Source organism: Sceloporus occidentalis, unplaced genomic scaffold (assembly GCF_023333645.1).
Source record: "Sceloporus occidentalis isolate IW3139 unplaced genomic scaffold, rSceOcc1.0.p SCAF_157, whole genome shotgun sequence".
Taxonomy (NCBI): domain Eukaryota; kingdom Metazoa; phylum Chordata; class Lepidosauria; order Squamata; family Phrynosomatidae; genus Sceloporus; species Sceloporus occidentalis.
In genome coordinates, this window is record NW_028317137.1 from 319,732 (window position 1) to 338,693 (window position 18,962).

The following is an 18,962-nucleotide window of genomic DNA, read 5'->3' on the forward strand; positions in this document are numbered from 1 at the left end:
TCGGCCTCAACGCACCAGCTGACTGCATATTTATGTAAAAAATCCTTTATCTGTTGCTTTTATTGGCATGGGGGGATCTGTCGCTGGCTCCCCACCCAACGATGATGGAAGGGGATTAACAAACTGGCCACGGCAGATGAAATGCTGCCACCACAAACTAGTTACTGATGACGTTGGGGGGCCTGACTGTCACCCATCGAGCTTATCATGCAAGAAAGGCTAAGCTGGCCCTGTGTAATTATTAATAATTGATACTTAATACGTATACGTTCACTGATTTAAATATCATTTTTCTCCTCCATCCCTTCTTGTAGAATAAACTTGGTGCGGTTTGCCTTTCTTAATTATTATTATTTGTATTATTATTATATTTATTATTGTTATTATTTTATTTATTATTTTATTTATTTTATTTTTTTATTTATTATTGATTATTATCTTTATTATTATAGTTATTATTATTTATTATTTTATTTATTTATTATTTTTTTATTTATTATTATTATTATCTTTTATTTATATAGCGCCAACAGTTTCCATAGCGCTTCTTACAGTCCGTGCATTCAAAGGGTCAGCTGTCCTGAAATATACATTTTTGTATTTTACAAAATAGCAATTTTCCCTCGAAGCGTGGTGGCAGTCAGAACAGTAAGGGAATTTCTGAATGCATTGGGTTGCATGAGGCCATCCAAAAAAGACCAGGTAAGTTTTGTTATAGCGTCCTTATCTGTCGTAAAATGTTTATGTTGCTATTTATTTTATAGTCATAATTAGTAAAAGTCATAATTATTATTTAGAATGTCTTATAGAATTTTACCCAAATTATTCACAATGGTAATATTGTAATAAAACTGTAAAAGTAAGAGGCAGGTCTATTGTTAAAGCAGAGAGAACATGCGTTAGGAATAAACAGGACAAAGCAAATTGTGGGAATTTACTGAGAGGGTAGTAGATACGTGGAACAGCCTCCCAGTAGAAGTGGTAGACTGATTAAGGTCTCAAGCTTCAGGAAAAATGGTCAAAATTAGATGGTTCTTTCCGCCGTCACGTTCTGTGTGTCTATGAGTTCAGGCGACACTTTTTATAATACACTTAATTGGAATTATATCGTTTTCTCCAACCTGCTCGATTCACTTTATTTTAAAGCGATTTTTTTTGAATGAAGCGCGTTGTCTAAAGCAGAAAACTCCTTCCTGTTATTAGGAAAGGGATGTTTCTTGTTACCGCTTGTTGGGAAAACCATCAACAAAGGAAAGCTTCATGTTGGTCGGCAGAAAAGGTTTACATTGTGCGTCCCGCGTTCAGACGGAGCGAGAGGTCGTGTTTCACCTGGTCAGGAAGTGCAGTCATCATTCCAATCTATTACAGATGACTTTAAATTGGGCTTTTTCCGACAAAATTGAAACCATTCTCTATAACCTCTGTCCCGCTCCGCTCCGCCAAACCTACACTTATTATTATTATTATTATTATTTTTATTATTATTTTCGAGAAGCTTTCTTTTAAAATAAACCATAAATCAACATTCCAAAGACAATTCTTCAACACAAAATGTACAATAAACAATTTTATAATATATATATATATATATATATAGATAGGTGGAACAGCCTCCCGGCAGAAGAGGCTAATAAGGTGAGGGGATTTAAACATGCATGGGATAGGCATTTGTGAATGTTTCTGTGAATTCATTGAATTAGAGAGATGCTATATATTGTTCTAAGACGGGTAAATCATGATGCACCCACCCGCTGTTCTGTACACAGGTATTGGAATGTAATATTAATCCAATATAAGTCATCATGGGTGCATATGGTTAATTTTTCATAGGACCCTCGCTCCCTGGGTACTGTCAGGGAGAACGGGGGGGCAATTGCTGGTTTGTGGTGTTCCGAAGAATTTGGGCCACCAGCTGAAGTTTTTGTTCTATCTGCAGTTCCACATATGGCCACAGGGGGCGACAGCTAAACTTGTCGTTCTCTCTATTAGCCTATGAGTTTTAGGCTATTTTGGGGGGAGGGGCAGTAATATGTAATATTAGTATTCTTTGGTAATACCTTTTTATTCTTTAGCCCTACTTTGTCTTTGGTATATTCCTATGCTCCGGAAAGCCTTATGCCCATACCATCCATCCTTTAATTCAACGGACCAATCAGAATAGCCCGCCAAACATTTCAAGCGTCCAAATCAAGACACCTGTATAAGGGGTGTGCCAAGAGGCGGAGTCTATCTATGAAGAGGGCGTGGAGGGCGTGAGATCGGAGAATGACCTCAACCGGCCTGCCATCACCACTAAGAAGAGCAGCTACTCAGCACAAAGCCTGAAATCGGGACTGTTGGGAACTATGACTGAGGTTACTCTTGCCTCCTGGGCTGAAATCAGCCTCTCCTTCAACCCCTGTGTTTATGATTTTCATTAAAAGCTCTAAGATGTTCATTCACACAGACTATTAAACCCATTTCACAACTCATATATCGCATAGAATGTTTCACCGCAACGAAGCTCATGTTCAAGCGCCCATTACATGCAATTACACAGCGGTAATTTAATTTCAATAGCAAGAAGACTCCCAAGACACACGAACCATCGGTAATCAAAATACAGCAATTTAATTAGGTTTGCATAACTAAAAACGTTCGCTTTTTTATTTACAAAGCCGTAATCTAGTTAAAACGAGGGGAAAACGTAAACCAGATTGAATATGGATAAAATTATTATGATGTTAAATAAAATAAAAGAAATATAAAAAAAATCTACAAACTTTATGGAGTGAATTTAATTGTCAGATTTTAATATTTTTTTTTTGTTATTTTAAATAATATGAGATTTTTGGCCCTTTTTTCCGCAGAATGCGCCTAAGTTATCGCCAATTATCTTACTTGGGCTCGGCTCACTAAACGGCTGTCACGTGGAATACAATATATTATTGATACGCTAGGCGTATTCGGGCTAAAAATGAAAACCAGATTTCGCTTCAATCTGGTCTTCGTTTGCCGGACGCCTTCACCCAAAGGCACGGAACATCTTGAGGATCAATTTGCAGACACATGTCGGCGAGTCGTCTGCGTGCATATGGTGTTTCTTCGCTTTGCCCTTTGATTGGCATGTGTCTGTCAGGGCAAAACTATCTTGTTTCAAGGAAAATATATGTCAGGTGCGCCTTGTGAAACCCCAAGGAATGCGGTGGAATCCCACATTCTAAGAGTCCTCACAAGCTGCTTATATTATAAACATTGTTCTGTTAACCACCCTGCTGGGTTTAAGGGTTAAATCTAAGATCTGGTACTTTAGATTTTTTTTATGTTACTTATTTATTTATTTTTATTTTTGAAAGTGTTAAAAGGTTGATAAACGACCAAAGTGTTGACAGCTAGAAAATACCCCTCATAGAGGACTGTGTGAAGTTGTAGGTATTTATAATGTTCATAATGTTTAATAATACAAAGGGAGATTTTGGGAGCCATAATTGGCCTTCTAGACCCATAGATCACAGAGTACTAAACCAACTGATATCAGAGCCTTCTTAAAAATGCATGGGGACCACAGTGGTGTAGGGTTGGCAAGGGTTTATTACCCCCTGGGGTGCACCAATTGGTAGATTTTAAAGGAAATTCCCAAACGGTTTTTGTTGTATCCTGTGAATCCCACATACAGCCTTAGGGTTGATGAGGACCTTAAGCTGCATTTACGCCCCACCTGGACACGTTCTATGCTCCCTTTCTGGATTTTGTGGCTTTTCGGGAACACGTTATAGACGGGATTAGATAGAGTTCTCTTCCCAGTATGTTTTGGGATCATGTAACAGAAGAGAGAAGTGGGACAGTGAGATTCGGGTCCTAAAGTGGGACTGTTCTTCCATAAACAGAGACACTCGGGAGGTATGGCCCAGAGATCATGTCAATGTCAGTCTTGCCGGGAGGCTGCGACTTGAGTTATCTGTTTCTATTACTTTGGAATGAAGTTCCTTGTTTCCTATTCATTAAAAATTCATATCTCTGCAGAGTTTTAAAGCTTTTATTATTTGCAGGTGTAGGAATTTACTACCCTCCAGAAACCCGCAGTAATGATGGCTACATAAAAGGCAACGTTACGCTCTTTTTTTGAGTCTTATCCAGATTTAAATGTGGAGGGAAAGATCATTTTAGATAAAACGAGGTCTCAGGTTTGCGCTTTATGAATAATGTCGTAGAATGGTCGATTCTGATGGCTTTATGTGTTTTGAGAACTCATTTGATGTCCCAACGTACAACGACGTCCAATAATTTTTTCAGCATGAATACTTTGTTTCGGTTACTTTCTTGCATATAGAAGGTGCAAAAAATGCTATAGTTGGTGTTGACTCAACAGCCCAACATCTGGCCCGGGCTTGTAAAGATCTGAAGAGCTTCAGCAAGAATCCAATCAGCTGAAAACCCTACTCTTGGTCTACTTTTTGGTCCTACTGGTCAGTGGTCACTGGTCAGGTTGGGCCCTGACTCCACCAGACATCTCGTCTACCTCTAGGCAGATATTAGCTTGTGTTGCATAAAAAAAATTGCTTTTTTTGGCCCCTTTATCATATTTTTCCCCAACTTTCTCTTGTAAAAAAAATATTGGAACCTTTATATTAATGGATAAAAGAACGAGCGATGAACTCGAATGGCTTAACGTCAATATTTTCCTTCAATTTAGAACGGCTGGAACATTTCACAATGGGGCATAGAACGTGATCGGTGCAAAGAGGGAAGGTGAAGGAAATGTTTGAAATTCAAATAGTATGGAACTTCCTATGCAGGAACTGTGTGCCAAAATACAAAGGATATCAATTGGGAATTTGCATTTTTAGTCCAAATTAATGCCAAAAACATTCTAAAGGCAGATCATTCATTCGTAGACGGCATCTCACCGCTGCTGGGGGCAATTTATGGATGCAGCAGAATAAATATAGCTCCATACAAAAGCGTAATGAAGGAAGCGACAAAAAAGGGACTGTTCTACTAGTACCAATGTTGCAACCCTCCAGAGTCTGGCCTTCATCGGGGTTCTTCTGGTATCTTCTGAAAACTTTCAGGTCAATCCTCCTTCCGTTCCTCAGATACGTTGGTTTACTCTGTAGCTGCCGAAGAGTATCATTCATGAGTTAATTTACTAATCTATTCTCTCTCTTTGTATCGAACTTTTAGTTAAAAAAACTTTTAGTAATAAAATGTATAAAACTGGCACAGCTGGCTACATGACTTCTTCTCATGTTTGGTATATTCCCTGTTTGAAGACCAATCTTCATTCCCTACAGCTGATATGCAGCTCAACAGTTAATCCAAAGGGGGCAACCAACACCAAGTCGACAATGTGGAGCCCCCAAAAGATTAAGTTAAATAATCAACCAAGCTAATAAATCCATGGTCTTCCAGAAGAGGATGAAAGGAACAATGATACAAAGTAACCATCTAGTCCTACCCATCCTATCCATCATTTATGGTACAGAGGATGTCTCCTGCTCAGCTCTGTGGGAAGCTGTGACCCTCTGTCTGTGTTGGATTAAAACTCCCATTAGTCTCAGTCTGTTATGAGGATGTATGTATTTATTATTTCACTGAACAGGTGGCAGGTATCCATCAGGTCAGGTTATAATGCTCTATTATGTTGTCTTCCCCTTACACATCTAACTCTCTCCTCAAGGCTCCTATATATATATATATATATATATATATATATATATATATATATATATATATATAGCGCCAACAGATTCTGTAGCGTTGAATATAATGGCATACGTAGAAGCACAGGGTCTTGCGCACAACGAAACCACTGCTGATTCCAGCTCGGGTGGAGTCCATATTTGATCACTTAAACTTTTTTATCCCATTTCCGTAGGGTGAACACCTGTCAAGGATGGTAAGCTCTTTTGAACAAGACCCCCTCACTTGTTTCTGTAAGTCAGATTGTTATGTTACATACTAATTGTTATGTCCTGTCTACCCATTGTACAGCACTACGGAGCATGATGGTGCTATATATAATATATTATAATTACTAATAATAAGAATAATAATAATGGGGGAACCTAAATGGACGTGGAGTCACAGGGTGGCACCGCTCTCATCACTTAACTTATTGTCTTTCAAATCCTTCTCAGTGCTGCTTCCATGCATCTACTCCTTTTCTTTAAAAATATCTGTGTTTTCTCGCCCACTTCCACGATGGCGCGTTTCTATCCATCCACTTTCTGATGTACCAGGGGGCATGATCTGTTTGTTCCAGGTCGGCTGCCCCCTCTGGCACTCACTTGGGGTGGGGGGGTCAATCTAGGACCCTTGAACATGTGGGTATTGGGGGTGCCTGTCGTGTTTCGCTAGCGCAGGTGAGTTGAATTGGGCTGATTAGCTGCTAACTGTTAGCATCTGTTGAGTCAGCGAGTAAGGAAATTGTTTGCACCGGGAGTATTATGGGGAGGGTTTGCGTCGATCGCAGAGACGATGTGTCTTTAAATGCCAATTCCAAACCTGGAAAGCAAAAGTTAGTAAATGAACCGGAATTAAACGCACAAAGTGAACAAGAACTAAATTTATAAAAAACATCTGTAGAATCTCAATAAAAAAAAGGAGTGAAAGTAAAAATAAATGTTTTGCCCCTTTTTATTAAGCAACAAGAAGCACATAAAGGGGAGCAAATCATGTGGGGGCTTCGGCAGAATCCCTCGATGCGTTTAAAGTGTATATGATGGCTGGCGTTTCCTTTAACTCTTTAAGCACCGCGGGAGGTGGTCCCTATGGTGCTTATTAATGCCACGCACTTTAGATTGCAGATTCTCTCTGGGGCTCAAGTTAGGAGGATCAGACCCTCGCCCTTAACTGGGTATTTCATGTAACGCTGTCCTCCAGAGCAAAGCAAACCAAAGGCCCACCTGCCATAGACTTCATAGGCCTCATCTTTGACTATGTCCCAGTGTCACACCTGGGAACATCCAGAATCCGGCTACCCGGAGCCCTCTGATGACGGTGGGCGGTCCCGCTGAAAGCTGCCTGTTTCTAAAGCGAAAGCGGGTGGGGAATGGGGCGGGGAATGGGGCAGGGATGTGTGGCGCAACACCACTCTCGCGACCTGGAGTTTCTCCGTGGTGGCCCGGAGACCCCGAGAAGCGGTGCGTCACCCAGAGAGTTCCCAGGTATGGACATTGTGTGAAATTAGTCTTCTGCTCAACCCAAACATAAAGTGGGGCTCTGATACCAAGTTAGAAACGTTCTTGTATCGCTATAGCAACCATGTGAAAGGTCCTGTAAGTAGGAACTCTCCATTTCCTGGCGTTTTCACGGTAAGGAGAACAGAGGGGGCAAAATATACTACCCAAAATAAGACCGCGTTTCAAACTTTTTACCAAAAATACATTATCTGTTACCATCATGTGGCGCTTATCCTGCACACCTCATCAAAACTCTACGTTACATTATTTTGCTACTTTTTGGTTAATGGATGTGCAATGGGCCAAACTTTTTTTTAATACCAAAAAAGCACAGAAACTGGATTAGTTTGCTTTGGCGAACGGCGCGGGTGAAAAGTAAAACACGGCATAAATGCCCAAACATGACACAGACTCCTGTCCTCACATACGGGTACAGAAGAAAGTGTTTCTATACCGGCAAACAATGTAACCGGCTGCACGAGAACGCCCGATGTAGTGAGATCTTTAAACAATCGGCCCTTTGCTACAATTTAAACACTGGGGAAGATATGTTCAACAAAACCAGGTGGTTTAAGGATAAAATAGCGCGTTTAGCTTATTTTCCATACATCTGTTCACAATAAGGTGTGTTTACATATTAACAGTCAGCACAAATTTGTAAACATGCACATTGGAGGAAATTCGACGTACCCTTTTCCTTTCGAAATTTTTATTGAAACCGCATGTCCAGGTTGGCAGAAGCTGGGTATGTAAATAGTTCGTGAGTTTGGACGGCTTTCAGAAGTTCTGCATGTCATTTTCTCCGCACTGTATTTACATTCGGTTTATACCATTGTCATACTAATTATTTTCTAATTACAGGCACAACTTCATAGGATTCAATGCACGACGTGGTACGAAAGTCAGAGCTGTGTTTGCATTGTGTCAAAGGAGTACTGCCGAATGTATTGTCTCGTTAACACGAGCCTTTTGTAGGGCATCACCTCGGGGTAAACAATAACGTTCAAAAGTTTGGGGTCACTCAGCTGTTTTCATGAAAAACAAGGAAATGTCTCACTGTAACATAATTAACATAATTACAAAAGGGTTTTCTAACGACCAATTAGCCTTCAAACTTGAACTTGGATCAGCGAACACAACGTGCCATTGGAACACTGGAGTGATGGGAGTGATAAAGAGCCATTGGAACACTGGAGTGATGGGAGTGATAAAGGGCCATTGGAACACAGGAGTGATGGGAGTGATAAAGGGCCATTGGAACACAGGAGTGATGGGAGTGATAAAGGGTCATTGGAACACAGGAGTGATGGGAGTGATAAAGGGCCATTGGAACACAGGAGTGATGGGAGTGATAAAAGGCCATTGGAACACAGGAGTGATGGGAGTGATAAAGGGCCATTGGCACACAGGAGTGATGGGAGTGATAAAGGGCCTCTGTACACCTATGAAGAGATTCCATTAAAACTCAGCCCCCAGTGCTATTAAAAAGTATATTTAAATAAAAAGGTTTAAAAAGGCTCGATGACCCAATCGCACAATCAACTTCACTAACAGACCTGATGATCAACTCAACATCTGTTGAGTTGAACTTTTCTGCTAACAAGTTGGTCGCCAAGTCTTTTAGTAATACTTGCCAGATGAGTTGCCGTTCAGCCTGCCGTGCCTTAATCAGTTGAGTATTCTGTCGAGTTGATGATCGAATTAGTCGCCAAGTCTGTCAGCCCTGTTGAGTTGTATAGGTTACTGGGTCAACTCGCTTCATCCTGAGTTAAGGTTCTGTGATTAGACAGTTGCTATACTTCTCATAGCATCTCTCTGCCTGTCGACAGTTGAGTAGACCAGGCCTAATGACAATTTGCCACCCGTTTTTGGTCATAAAGCCACCCAAGAAGACCATTTGGTAATCCACGCAGCACCTGGCATGTCCAGCCTTGTGTGTCTTCTGCTGTCTGCCTTGGCAATTATCAAACATGTTTTTTAAAAACTTATTTTATTAAATATTTATACAAAATTATGCCCCACTGTATACATAATGAGAGATACACAGAATGCCTCATAAGCTCAATTAATCATACAGAAAAATGGAGGGGAGAAGCTGATATACTGGGAGCCGTCATCCTTCTTGAGCCGGTACCAAACATTTCATTTTCCGGTCTTGACTATTGTTGAGGACACCTTTAAGACCGCTATTGCCAGCTAAGAATATATCAGATCTGTTTGCACTGTGACAACGGTGATAACATGCAGGAGAAGTAGAGAGATGAGAGAATCCAATAACAGTCTGATTATTTCTCACGGTATGGAGGAGAGATGGTAAGGGCAGAACATACATTGTGGTAATGGGCAGAACTTGGTGGAGGCAATAGTACCAGACAGTGGATTCTGGTCATCTTTAGTAATCAGAGCGTTCCCAACAATTACCCAACAGTTCTGAAACGGGTCATAGTTTTCGCAATAACATATACATGATCATCTCTGTCCAGGTGGAAACGCGTGCCATTTAAGCAGACGCGTTAATAAAAGGTCATTCTGGTGCAAAGTTCTCAATTAATGGAAATCAAATGGAACTTTCAAGCTAATCTGACCACATCTAGCACTTTGTACCAGAACTGCTCTTGACAAATAGAGAAAAAGTCAACCCTAAAATAATGGGTTCTAGGCTCATGGATGGTTCACCTTATAGGTCATTTGGCCCTGACCCCATCATGATTTTTGAATGGTTCATGTATTATGTTTTATAGCAGGATCTTACTTTTCATCACTAGGTGGGTAATGAATAAAAAGTGATTCTGATGATTGCAATTGCATGTAAACCATGACCAGTCTAAACCCCAAAGTATCAAAACCTAGAAAGTCATTAAAATCTATCCGGAACCATGTTCGTTATATTTTATTGTGTCATATTATCAAATATGTTTAAAATATCCAGAAAAATATAAGTACACCTGTCACGGACTAACTGCCGCCTGCGAAAAACGTTCTTTATGGACACCATGTTTCTAGTCTGTTATCTGTGATCTCGTTGCCAATGCATTCCCCTTGAGCTTCTTACAGCGTGCCCCGTCGCTAAAGGTTCAGAACAAAATCTCGATATTAGAAATAGTCGACGTTTCGGGTTAAATAATTGCTTACACGTTACAACAGTCCGAACGTCCCATTACAAGCAATGGTTTACTGGGGATTGCCAGTGGGAATTATTGCATCTGACGTCTCTGAAAGAACTTGGAAAGCTGTCTGTCATTTTTAAGTGGCTGGTTGCGGTAATCAGATGAGATGGCACTGAAAGGTTGTAGCCGTAAAAGCCATAGGCAGGATGTAGAGAACAGTTAAGTGTTTCCCGAGAGAGCGTGCCTGGGGGGAAAATGCTTCCAGATGCAGGTAATCCGTACAACATTTGATTGGCAGACGACGAAGTTTGGACACACTGACCCTTATAGGTTTCCAGTTTGTTAGACGTGGAGATGCCAAGTGAAGACAACAAAGGCACGTCCACCATCAGAGGAGGAAGGATGTGTGAGCCGGGGCCGCCATGCTTCTCCTGGTTGGAAAATAGAAGAGACCGCTGTCTCAAAACGTTTCTAGGGCAGACTTTATAGCACAGGGGCATGTTGATATTGTGCAAATAGGTCTCTGGATATTGTATTCCGAGGTTACTGGATGGCAGGTGAAAGGCTGGAGGTGAGCAGGACGGAGAAAGGAGAGGTGATGGAGCCCCTCCGCTGGAGGTAATGGGTGAAGAGCCAGAGCTTCCTCCTGGGAGAAGACATATTGTAGAAATATTAAACACAATGAATGTATATCTGGACTAGGGTTTACTAATATATATATTGTTAGAAGGTTCTAAATTAGATCATTGCATTCAGCAAATATGAGCTGAGCGTGAGTGACGTTCAACGGATGCACATTTTCTATGGTCTTTAACACAAGATTTTAAAGGGAATTTGCTATAAAAGTAGATTGTAGTAACGTTGTAGTCCGAAATTGTGCTCTTTTAATGCATTTTTTAGTTTATTAATCCATGCAAATGTGTTGCTCAGTTAAAAGTTAAGAAACAAAAATTTTGTCTGATTAACTCCTTCCCTGACGGCCTCCACAGAAACCGGGAAGCATTACTATGTAAACATGAAGCACTGGGAGTTCCACTGAGCATGTGCAGAAGGCATACCAAAGTATGCTCCCTACTATCAGTAGAGGCAGCTGGAGGCGGAGTTACAAAACCAAACTTCTTCATTTTTTACTGAAAACATCATTTACTTTTGGTAACCATGATAAACCCAGGTCTTAATGAGACAGATCATTTGAAAATACACAAGACACGTTATTATTATTATTACTTTTTTATATAGCGCCATCATATTCCGTAGCGGCATTAAAACCAATTACGTAGCTCCTGCTTGTCACGATGCCAATAATGCAGATTTATTTTAACAGCTTATTAAACAAACAAAATATTAGTTTAACTCTCTGGCTAAGCAAAAAAAAATTAAAAGGTCTGATTTAAAAAAATAAATATCTGAAGATTTAATCCAATAAAACTAAACAAAAACTCTTGTTTTCTGTTTCTATAGCAGTGACTGCTTTTCACAATTAAGTGTTCCCAGTAAATTTAATGAATGAGAAACAAATATACTTGGTTAAAAATGTAGTTGCACAATTCAGCGGAACGGCATCTTTAAATATACTGATCCTAAAACTCTCGGATATTGGATAATAATCCCAACTCGGTCACATAATTTACACCCGTCCTGATGCTTGTTGGGCTACAGCGGTCCATCACTTGCTCCAGACAGCCGGCTGTAAATCTAAGTAGCCCGGCTCGCCATAAACAGGGGCTTTATAAAATCTGTTTTTATCATCCTCGCTGCTCCACGCAGCCGTGGGCCACGGGGCCCCTCTCTTATAACTTACAGCTAATATAGAAAACACACGCAGCGCACATTATCCGACGTGTCGCAGACATCTTTGTCGGGAATACGCTTGGGGTAACAGGTGCACCGGGGGCTCTCAGACTTAACGGTCTCCTACTGACTCCGCCGGAAGTCACAAATACCCCCGCCTCAGGGCCACGTAAATATATATTACAGCCCCGGACATTTACCAGATTCTTTGTTTTTTTATTATGGTTCCGACGCTAATGTTCAAGAAGCATTATAACCGCAATATAAAGATTCTACAGACCGTATATTCTAGCTCCGCATTCTATACGTTAGTTCTATGGGGGGGGGGGGCTTGATTTATTGTCCGGCTTAACCCGTGTCTATTGTTTAAGTCTCTCAACACCAAATCTGTTTTATATCTCATGTAAGACAAGCAGTAAGACTATCTCACCTGTTACACGCTCCCTCCTAATTCACTATCATAAACGGATTGATTAATGGTTCTCGCCTCCCCCCCCCCCTTAATCCCCCGCACAGTTTGGAGGCAATTTACTTACCATGTGTTTCTGCCCCAAAGGACTTAAAGTCTATAGGAAGAGAGGGTCTCCATGGATATGTCTCTAGAAGGCCGTCCAAAACACCTCTGTAAGGTAAATGTCATATAATCAGCCATTTGTCGAAGCAACCAGCTTTACTAAAAGGGTGGTGGGTAAGTGGAACACTCTCCCAGCAGAAGTGGTAGAAGCTAATACAGTGAGGGGATTTAAACATGCATGGGATAGACATGCCGCCCCTGGACTCATACGAGGCCAACGACTGATTAAGGTTGGAGTCTTTACAGCAGGAATGTTGGCAGACTAGACGGGCCGAATGGGGCCGATCTGCCGGCAAATTCTATGTTTCAAGAGGGGGCATAGTCCAAAAACCCTTGTGTTCTGATCTGTACCTGTTCCTTCCCGGGTCCCTGAATCCTTTAGCAAAAGGATTTCTGTCTATCTTCAGCTTTGTTATCTATAAATTAAAAGAAAAAATAGTAAACAAGCAAAATATATTTTTATCTGATCTCAAAAACTGGTATAAATATTACAGATTTAATCTTAGAATATATAAATTAAACAAGAACAATATTTATATATTAATGAAATATATAACTTAAAAATTGCAGATCCTACACCTAAACTGTAAGCTCTTTCGTGAAAAGGACCTATTTCTGAACAGTTATTTGTATGGCAGCTTTTGTCGCATTTTATTCTCAATTTTTTATAACTAGTATGCGCTTTATAATTTAAACATATCCCTTATATAGCTAGGTTAAAAAATTGCGTTATTGGTTACAATTTTAACAAACTAATTTTTGATATTAATTAGTTTTAATATTTGAAAATATCTAATTTAAATATTATTTTTGTTACACAATCCAATACAATTTGTGCCGTTTTAATAAATATTATGTGATTATCGGCCCTATCTCTTATTCCAGATTTTTTATTTTTTTTTTAATTTCATGTAAAAATAAAAATATATTTTCTCTTTTTTTTTTAATTTTGACAATGTCCTTAACCTATCTTTCTCATGACCAAAAGCCCACATTAAGCCCACATTAAAAGAACATGCCACAGAATATTATATATATATATGAGGCTATATAAAACAATAAATAAAATAATAATAATAATAATATATATTTTGTTTTAAATTGCCAATACCAAAACTTGTGTGGGCACTTAAATGTTGAATATTAGAGTTTTATTTATTGTATAATATTTTTTCTTACATTTCCTTTCTCTCCATCACTAAATATACACCAAGTTATTAGTTTATGGAAGAGGGACTTCAGAGCATTTTATAGATACAATATGTCAGCTCTATGCCAGGTTCCAATGAAACTCAGATAATGGATCAAAATACAATTTGAGTCTATATTTTTGAGAGAAAAAAAGGAAATTTCTGAACACAATCTTGATAGAAAATAAAAGTCCCTTGACACCCATGCAGAATATTTAATGGACACAATGCTACAATGTTTAAGGTTCTAGGTATATACGGAACCTGATATCATTCCGGTGTTGAACTCACCTGCTGGTTCTGGTAAGCAGTAACGGTGGTAAATTCAGTTTCTTTGAATGAAAATGTTTTAACTCCATCTGCTGGAAGGGACTGGATCTGTGATAAATCGAATCTGGAATCGTGGACAATGACGTGAACGCGAGGCTTGTATTTGTGCATCGATTGCAGAATGATCTGTAAAAACAATAGCTGATCAATAAACACCAACGTGTCACACAATTACACATAAATCTTACATAGGATAAGGCAACAAAAAAATGGTTATTATTTTTGGAATATTTTGGTTTACAGGGAATAAGGATTAGGTAAAAGAAAAAAGGTAATTAGTCTGAAAAATAATAATAATACTAATAATAGTAATAATATATTAAATAGACTGGACACGCCAATAACGACATGAAACCATGGCTCAGGGACGTATCTAATGTATGTATTACTGCCGAAGTAATAATAATGACAATTATTATTATTAGTTAATGTTTTAGATAGTGCCATGTTATTCTGAAGCGCTGTACAATAATAATACTAATAATAACATATTTATATTTATATAATTGTTATGATAAAATAAAGCATAATAAATGTTAATAATAAAGGTCATTTATTTTAAAGGTTGAGTAGTAAAGGGAAATAATCCTGCCAACTATCCTAAATGTTTCCGCCATGTCCCAATGCAATGTATATGCAAGAAAGGGACAGGCATATGGCTCCTGAATCTAAGACGACCCCCACGGGACCGATTAAGGTTTGAGTCTAAAGGGCCGAATGGGGCCGATCTGCCATCAAATTCTATGTTTCTTAATACTGAAACTCACCAATGAGGGTAAAAACACTACCCAAAGTCAGATTTTCACAAACGTACTATTCAAGTGTAAATTCTGCGAATGTCTAGACTTTTATTTATGAATATAATTGGGTATTCTATGAACAACCTGAATACAAAATTGTGTAAAGTATCAACCTATGGAAAAAGTTTGCATGTGGAAATATATTACGTCATCTTCACTCTTCCAAAAAATTAAATGGGAGAGGAATATAAACACTAAAGAAGACATTTGAATGTAATGGTTGTTTAAAAAAAAAGAAATAAAAAAAAAAAAACTCTTTTTCTGTGCTCCTTTTCTAATATATATTAAAAAAAGATTAAGGCATCTTTTCACACCGAAGCAAATATATTATTCACGTCATCACTTCCGTTTATCTTCCAATGAACATATTACGATATAAAGATATGTATTTTGTTAATAGCACCGCTGCATGTCATTGTTTTAAATACATTTTATATTTACCGTAAATTTTTTATTTGGATTTTCTATTTGATTTTTTTTTTTTTATTCTGTTATACTGAAGTCTTTTTTGTATTATTGAAAACAATGTGGGTTTTTTTGTAATAAAATATCATTAGAGCAATGCGTTAGGAGGCCCAAGTCAACTTATCATAATGAAACATATTTTATTAGGACTGACGCCGAGCAGATTAAAAATTAATATTGCTATTTCAAATATGTATATATCCCAGAATTGGGGATTAAAATCGGCCCTGGGACTTTAAGGCCCGCAGCCAATAAAATAACATTTTGTGGCGTGCATCTTTGTTCCTGTTGGAGTTACTGTGGAAGGGGGCAAAATCCTGGGGTCTCCACATTACCCCCTACAGGATTACTTTGACACTTTTCCTCCAGCCTCCAGGATGGTTGTAGATGGATCATATTATAAGAGAACACTACAGGGCCACCTCATTTTGCCTCTAGTAGTGATAGGGGGTCATCATTAGGTAGCCCACCAGCATTTATTTTCATGATCCTTAGAAAGATCCTGGCTGTCTAAATATCAGCTGACGATAGATCATGGAGCGCATAAACATATGGGAAAAAGAAAATAAAAGACAATAGTGTAATATGTACACACAAGTGATATATTGATATGGTGGCACTATTGCCGGTTTATTTATATTATCTTTTATATATATATTTTAGTGATTTTAGAAGATATTAAAGGACCTTTTCTACCGATACCTTTGATGAGCCTGATCTATTCAGCCCGTTTGTGAGTTGATAAGCCACCATATCAATATATCACTTGTGTGTACATATTACACTATTGTCTTTTATTTTCTTTTTCCCATATGTTTGTGCGCGCCATGATCTATCGACTATTTGTTTAAACACTTGAAGGAAGAGTGTTGTTGGCTGCTGCTTTTCATTTGGGCAGTATTATTATTTTCATTTATTTATTTCAAGTAGAACTCCAGTTTTTTCAACATCAGCTGAGACTCATAGGAGTTGTAGTTCTCCTGCTACCTTAGATCTACCAGTTGCCTGGAACACAAACGTTGCACACATCTAGAGTATGTAAAATCCATATGGAGCATGGAACCCAGCAGTAGTAGTGGCGTGAATATAAAACGTACGGGCCGCACACCTACATGTCCTTTGTCGTCCATCTCATTGTTGGTCAGTTTTACTCTGTCGAAGCTGATGATCTGCCGCATCCAGGTCTCTCCAGAACATGGAGAATCCGGGTGGATATACAGCCTTGGAGTGATGCAGGAATGATCAGTGTTCCCAGCAACCATCCACTGTGAGCTGTGATAGACATACCTAGAACCACGAAAACACAGGGACTATGAACATTAGTAATATTATCATTCTTTTAAAATGTATATAGCTCCATCATATTCTGCAGCGCTGTACAATGGGTCAACAGGACATAACTATTTGGGCTTACAGAAACAAAAAGTGAGGATGACCCTGCTCAAAGAAGCTTACAATCTAGAAGGCATCGAGGAGTGGCAGATGAATAGGTGAACTGATGGGCAGACAGATGGATTCATATTAATTATTGTTATCTAAATTATGGACCTCTAAGGCTTTTGCTTGACCCTCATCTTACCTGAAAAGTCCATATGTAATTCTATAATACATACTGAGTACCAATAAAGTACATAAAGACATAAAACCCTGAATTGGGAACACAGCCATATGTATTTTTTGTTGATATTATAAATAATATAAATTATATTATAATGATATTATGAGTAATAATACTGCTAATAATAACAATATTAATCTTATAGGCAGGATGACATACAATTTAAAATATCCAATATACAGAAGGAAAAATGAACAGACAGATATTACATCTAACGCATACAGGAAGAAATGAATGAAGCACTGGGGGACCTGCATATGCTTCTGAAGATCTCCCCTCAAATAAGTGATGAGCAAAATACATTAATAATTATAGTAATATAATATTGATTAACAATAATTACATTTTTAATTTGCTCATATAAATGAAAAAAAATACATTCTTTAGCTTTGAATGTGATATTTATCACACCTCGTTAAGGTAAAGTAATTCATGAAATAATGAACTCCATTGTTGCGCACTGGAAATCTGTAGCCAGAATTATGTGTAAAATGATTCAGTAAGTCGTGATACTGTTACCTGTATCGCTTGGAATCCACAGGAATGACATCCATAGCGATATAATACTGTCTGGAGGGATCCAGGCCTTTCACTTTCACACGGAGAGAAGGGAACATTCTCCTGAGAACACACAGACACAGAATAATAAAAATAATTACTCATAATGAAGGGAATAATAATAATAATAATAATAATAATAATAATAAAGAAGAACAACAAGCATGATAATACTAATAATAATACTACTAACAATAATAAAAATAATAATAATGAGAATAATAATAAAAAGAAGAAGCATAATAATAATAATAATAATAATAATAATAATATAATCAATTCTATTATAATAATACTATCAAGAAGAAGGAGGTTTTATTATTTGTATTATTATTATCTTAATCAATCATGTTCTGGAGACTAAACAGTTATAATAGCAATACTACCCAGGAAATACGTCACAAAACAGCTCAAAGTCTTTGACATCATTTTCCTAAAATAAATCTGTGTATTATTTTTGTTGATCGTCATTGCCTTCTCTAAAACCCTTTATCATTTATATTTATTCCCACAGCTTGTTACAAAAACACAACGGGCTCCGTGCGGTGTCTGCGCCAAACTGGGACCATTTGACGGCCAAACTGGGAAAAGGGAGAGGGGTCAGAGCCGACAAATGGTCTGCGTGTAGACAAGTTCATCTGTGAATAGGGTAGCTATAGAGGCTTGTATTTTGTAATTGTTAGTGTGCACTAAAATGTAATGTAAATATATATCTATATATATATATATACGTGTGTGTGTCTATACCTAAATGATATATATATGTATATGTATATACAGTATATATATATTTACATATATCTATATATATCTATATATATATCTATATCTTTATCTATATATATATATATAGATATATATATAGATATATATAGATATATATATATATACACACATTTGGCTAATTTTAGTGTTATTTAGTATTATGGCCCATACCTGCCAGCCTTGGTGATAATCATCTCAGTCCCGATCTCGTGAAATCTCCTCCAGAGCTCAGATCCCTGTAATTCCACTTGGACGGATTCTTGGTTTTTATTGAGATCTGTTTCTGGACCGGACAATACGGCGGATTTCGGTCTCTTTTCCGCTGGAGATAAACCGAAACACCGGGTTAGAGAGCCTCCGGATTTCCTCTACAGACCCTCCAGAAAATGACTTCTTTTTAGGATTTCTCTCTCTCTCTCTCTCTCTCTCTCTCTATATATATATATATATATATGAATATACATATATAAATTCCTGGTTCTCCAGTGATTGCTAAGGGTCAATGTGATCAGTAAAATAGTAAAATAACTCGCAGCTTCCTTATCGAATTTTATAAATGTATCCCCAAATAATCGTAAATCCTTAACTTTCTAACCCGGTT

The 18,962-nt window shown here is 38.1% G+C and overlaps 1 protein-coding gene across 1 annotated transcript; it reads right to left on the reverse strand.

The window, feature by feature from the left end:
- Positions 1 to 10,320: 10,320 nt before the first annotated feature.
- LOC149280208 (T-box transcription factor TBX22-like) lies at positions 10,321 to 18,630 on the reverse strand. Its single transcript, XM_089500697.1, has 7 exons — positions 18,533 to 18,630; positions 17,558 to 17,659; positions 16,533 to 16,707; positions 14,117 to 14,281; positions 12,987 to 13,051; positions 12,598 to 12,683; positions 10,321 to 10,916 (listed from the first exon to the last, which is right to left on the reverse strand). The coding sequence occupies exons 1-7, from the start codon at positions 18,553 to 18,555 to the stop codon at positions 10,321 to 10,323; spliced, it is 1,212 nt and encodes a 403-aa protein (XP_089356823.1). The 5' UTR covers positions 18,556 to 18,630.
- Between the last annotated feature and the right edge of the window lie 332 nt (positions 18,631 to 18,962).

Excerpts from the sequence above, each read along its gene's own strand:
- LOC149280208 (XM_089500697.1), bottom strand. The coding sequence starts at position 18,555 with ATGATTATCACCAAGGCTGGCAG. Across the intron at positions 16,708-17,557 it reads GTGGATTCCAAGCGATACAG|GTATGTCTATCACAGCTCAC; the intron begins GTAACAGTATCA and ends TCGTGGTTCTAG. Across the intron at positions 10,917-12,597 it reads CTTTGGGGCAGAAACACATG|GAGGAAGCTCTGGCTCTTCA; the intron begins GTAAGTAAATTG and ends GTCTTCTCCCAG.